This window comes from Cyclopterus lumpus, chromosome 1 (assembly GCF_009769545.1).
Source record: "Cyclopterus lumpus isolate fCycLum1 chromosome 1, fCycLum1.pri, whole genome shotgun sequence".
Taxonomy (NCBI): domain Eukaryota; kingdom Metazoa; phylum Chordata; class Actinopteri; order Perciformes; family Cyclopteridae; genus Cyclopterus; species Cyclopterus lumpus.
In genome coordinates, this window is record NC_046966.1 from 26206337 (window position 1) to 26211336 (window position 5000).

At 49.2% G+C, this 5000-nt stretch overlaps 1 protein-coding gene across 3 annotated transcripts in view; it reads right to left on the reverse strand.

Moving 5' to 3' along the window:
- ncf4 (neutrophil cytosolic factor 4) overlaps positions 1-5000 on the reverse strand; it is a 23223-nt gene that overhangs the window by 11522 nt on the left and 6701 nt on the right. For all 3 annotated transcript variants that reach the window (XM_034532822.1, XM_034532814.1, XM_034532806.1), the window contains one exon: positions 4965-5000. This exon is cut by the window's right edge and continues 13 nt beyond it. In XM_034532822.1, coding sequence (XP_034388713.1) covers positions 4965-5000 — 36 coding nt within the window. The remainder of the gene's footprint in view (positions 1-4964) is intronic.

The following is a 5000-nucleotide window of genomic DNA, read 5'->3' on the forward strand; positions in this document are numbered from 1 at the left end:
TTGGTTTATTATCTTGGCGTCGACCCGCCGATGATGTGAAAACGTGTCAGAGGCAATAAACCAGCAATCCTCTCCTTTCATCTCTCCTCCTCGTCTCCTTCATGCCTTTGCTTCCTTCCTCCTCGGAGTCTCTACTTAACCGCCAGTTCAGGGAGATTTAAACTGCTGCGTATTAACGAGCATCATTTAAACCAGAAATGATTTTACCGTCTGCAAAAACAACTTCACTTCGAGGGAAGTTAACGGTTAAAAACGACTTTTTCTTAAACATGCGTACAGTCAGCTGAGTGAGTAACAAACACGTCGACTTCCTGTTGCACAGGAAGTTAATTCCGTCTTTGGTCTCGTTGAGGCGCTCCGATGGCAAGTCGCCCGGTTTGAAGGTCGCCGCGTTTTTACCATCGACTCACGCGGTCGACCTCCAACAGAATAAAAGAAGACGACGTCGCCCTCTAGTGGCCGCGGTGTTCATGACGATCAGCTGCTGTCGCATACAGTGTGCACAGGACTTTGACTCGGGACTTTGACCCGGGACTTTAACCCGGGACTTTAACCCGGGACTTTAACCCGGGACTTTAACCCGGGACTTTAACCCGGGACTTTAACCCGGGACTTTGACCCGGGACTTTGACTCGGGACTTTAACCCGGGACTTTAACCCGGTACTTTGACTCGGGACTTTGACCCGGGACTTTGACCCGGGACTTTGACCCGGGACTTTGACCCGGGAGACCAGGCTTCCCAACTCTGAGTTGTTTTCTTTACGTTCACAATGTCAAGTTTTTTTGCCAAAACAATCTTTTTTCCGTAATTTAACCAAGTGGTCGTGTTTCTGGTAGAAGTTGTTTTGTTTCCTTCGGTTCTGCAACGCGTTCGTATGTTTCATCTTTAAGTTTCAAGTTGTGGACCGACTATATGAAGCCTCGAGTTCGGCCATTTCCGTCGCCATCTTGTTTTCTTTTTGCAACCAGAGAACAGGAAGTGACCGTACGTGGAGTTTGGATCGATCGGTGCTATGCTAGGCTAACATTGTAGCCGCTCCTTTAACATGTAAAACATCCTCATGGTTCCGCCTCTGAGGTTCTATCAGAGACGATGTCTCAAGTACTGTCGGCGACTTGCTCGGTTTGAACAACCAACCAAAGGCCCGACGTTATGAATCAAAGACATGAAGCAGAGAAACACGATTGTGCACCCACAGCGGCACCAAAAAGCCCAGAATGCAATGCAGCCACAGCTGGTGTCCTTCAGGACTGTCATAACGTGGACATGACACCTCGTCCTCATTGGACCGGCCTCTGCATTGTGTTCCGTCCTCTAAGGGCCACAGTGGCTCGGTGGTTAGCAGGTCCATCTTTCCATCACAGGTTCGCCGGTTCAATCCCCGCCCTAGTCGATGTGTCCTTGAGCAAAACACTTAACCCTGACTTGCTCCCTGTAGATGTTCTACGGTGTCAGCTAAATGAAATGTAATGTGACCTAAATGCAGCCGCACAACCCTTCAGCTCAGGAGCCTCAGGAGCAATCAGCTACGGGAATTAGCCTAAAGAGCTCGTTGTCTGGCAGCAGAAAGGTACATGGCCCACTTCCTAGCTGGCCTGGAGTGAAGGATCATGGGAGGACGCCTGCATGTAAGAATCAGCACAGGTTGCAGAGGTTAACTTCTTCTCATCAGCTGTCACAAAGAGAAACTACATCATGCAATTATTAATATTTAATGCTTCATGTGTTAAAGCTGCATTCTCTCTCCTGACCATCAGGGGGCGACTCCTCTGGTTGTATAGAAGTATATGCTTCATGTGTTAAAGCTGCATTCTCTCTCCTGACCACCAGGAGGCGACTCCTCTGGTTGTATAGAAGTCTATGCTTCATGTGTTAAAGCTGCATTCTCTCTCTTGACCACCAGGGGGTGACTCCTCTGGTTGTATAGAAGTCTATGTTTCATGTGTTAAAGCTGCATTCTCTCTCCTGACCACCAGGGGGCGACTCCTCTGGTTGTATAGAAGTCTATCCTTCATGTGTTAAAGCTGCATTCTCTCTCCTGACCACCAGGGGGCGACTCCTCTGGTTGTATAGAAGTCTATCCTTCATGTGTTAAAGCTGCATTCTCTCTCCTGACCACCAGGGGGCGACTCCTCTGGTTGTAGCTCAGTGTCAACAACAACTGTATCACTCTGTTTGACACATCAACACTAAAACCTGGTTAGAATCGGTGCTCCTGGAATATAAAGCCGGAGCATTGAAAGTAGAACTCAGTAGAGTCATTACGATGCTTAAAACACACACACACAATCACACACACTCACACACAATCACACACACACACTCTCACACACACACTCACTCACACACACACACACACACACACACTCTCACACACACACACACTCTCACACACACACTCACTCACACACACACACACACACACACAATCACACACACTCACACACAATCACACACACACACTCACACACACACACACTCTCACACACACACTCACTCTCACACACACACTCACTCACACACACACACACACACAATCACACACACTCACACACAATCACACACACACACTCACACACACACACTCACTCACACACACACTCACTCACACACACACACACACACACACACACACGCACTCTCACACACACTCACACACAATCACACACACACTCACTCACACACACACTCACTCACACACACACACACACGCACTCTCACACACACTCACACACAATCACACACACACTCACACACACACACTCACTCACACACACACTCACTCACACACACACACACACACACACACACAATCACACACACACACTCTCACACACACACACACACTCACACACACACACTCACTCACACACACACATACACACACACACACACACACGCACTCTCACACACACACACACTCTCACACACACACTCACTCACACACACACACACTCTCACACACACACTCACTCACACACACACTCTCACACACACACTCACTCACACACACACACACACACACACTCTCTCTCTCCCACACAGAAGTAAAACATGGTTCTCTCTACTCACGAAGCAGCCGGCCTACTCAACATTAATTTTAGCTCTTTCTCCCAGAGCAGAATGTGGTTCTATCTCTGTGAGGACCACTTTTAGTTTCATAACCAGCGTGACACCGTTTGAAGGAAAGGAAAGAGGAGACGAACTCCACCTTGGGAAGAGACCGAGGAAGGGGAGAGGAAACGAGGACACAGAGAAGGGTAGTTTGAGAGGAGAGGGAACAAGGACACAGAGAAGGGTAGTTTGACAGGAGAGGGAACAAGGACACAGAGAAGGGTAGTTTGAGGGGAGAGGGAACAAGGACACAGAGAAGGGTAGTTTGAGAGGAGAGGGAACAAGGACACGGAGAAGGGTAGTTTGACAGGAGAGGGAACAAGGACACAGAGAAGGGTAGTTTGAGAGGAGAGGGAACAAGGACACAGAGAAGGGTAGTTTGACAGGAGAGGGAACAAGGACACAGAGAAGGGTAGTTTGAGAGGAGAGGGAACAAGGACACAGAGAAGGGTAGTTTGAGAGGAGAGGGAACAAGGACACAGAGAAGGGTAGTTTGAGGGGAGAGGACACAGAGAAGGGTAGTTTGAGAGGAGAGGGAACAAGGACACAGAGAAGGGTAGTTTGGGGGGAGAGGGAACAAGGACACAGAGAAGGGTAGTTTGAGGGGAGAGGGAACAAGGACACAGAGAAGGGTAGTTTGAGAGGAGAGGGAACAAGGACACAGAGAAGGGTAGTTTGACAGGAGAGGGAACAAGGACACAGAGAAGGGTAGTTTGAGAGGAGAGGGAACAAGGACACAGAGAAGGGTAGTTTGAGGGGAGAGGGAACAAGGACACAGAGAAGGGTAGTTTGGGGGGAGAGGGAACAAGGACACAGAGAAGGGTAGTTTGAGAGGAGAGGGAACAAGGACACAGAGAAGGGTAGTTTGACAGGAGAGGGAACAAGGACACAGAGAAGGGTAGTTTGACAGGAGAGGGAACAAGGACACAGAGAAGGGTAGTTTGAGGGGAGAGGGAACAAGGACACAGAGAAGGGTAGTTTGACAGGAGAGGGAACAAGGACACAGAGAAGGATAGTTTGGGGGAGAGGGAACAAGGACACAGAGAAGGGTAGTTTGAGAGGAGAGGGAACAAGGACACAGAGAAGGGTAGTTTGAGGGGAGAGGGAACAAGGACACAGAGAAGGGTAGTTTGACAGGAGAGGGAACAAGGACACAGAGAAGGATAGTTTGGGGGAGAGGGAACAAGGACACAGAGAAGGGTAGTTTGAGAGGAGAGGGAACAAGGACACAGAGAAGGGTAGTTTGAGGGGAGAGGGAACAAGGACACAGAGAAGGGTAGTTTGAGGGGAGAGGGAACAAGGACACAGAGAAGGGTAGTTTGAGGGGAGAGGGAACAAGGACACAGAGAAGGGTAGTTTGAGAGGAGAGGGAACAAGGACACAGAGAAGGGTAGTTTGAGAGGAGAGGGAACAAGGACACAGAGAAGGGTAGTTTGAGAGGAGAGGGAACAAGGACACAGAGAAGGGTAGTTTGAGAGGAGAGGGAACAAGGACACAGAGAAGGGTAGTTTGAGGGGAGAGGGATAAGGACACAGAGAAGGGTAGTTTGAGAGGAGAGGGAACAAGGACACAGAGAAGGGTAGTTTGAGAGGAGAGGGAACAAGGACACAGAGAAGGGTAGTTTGAGAGGAGAGGGAACAAGGACACAGAGAAGGGTAGTTTGAGGGGAGAGGGATAAGGAGGAGGAGATGAAGCGGGGGAGGAGGATGATAGGAAAGGAGAGAAGGCGACAAGAATGATTTTTTAAAAAAGGAAGTGAAGTGTGAGACTGCGTGGTTATTTGACCGAAACGTTGTTACTCTGTGTGTGGCAACAACAACAACAACAACAACAACAACAACGCGTTACCTCGGCCCTGGGGGACGAGAAGATGTCCATCTTTGG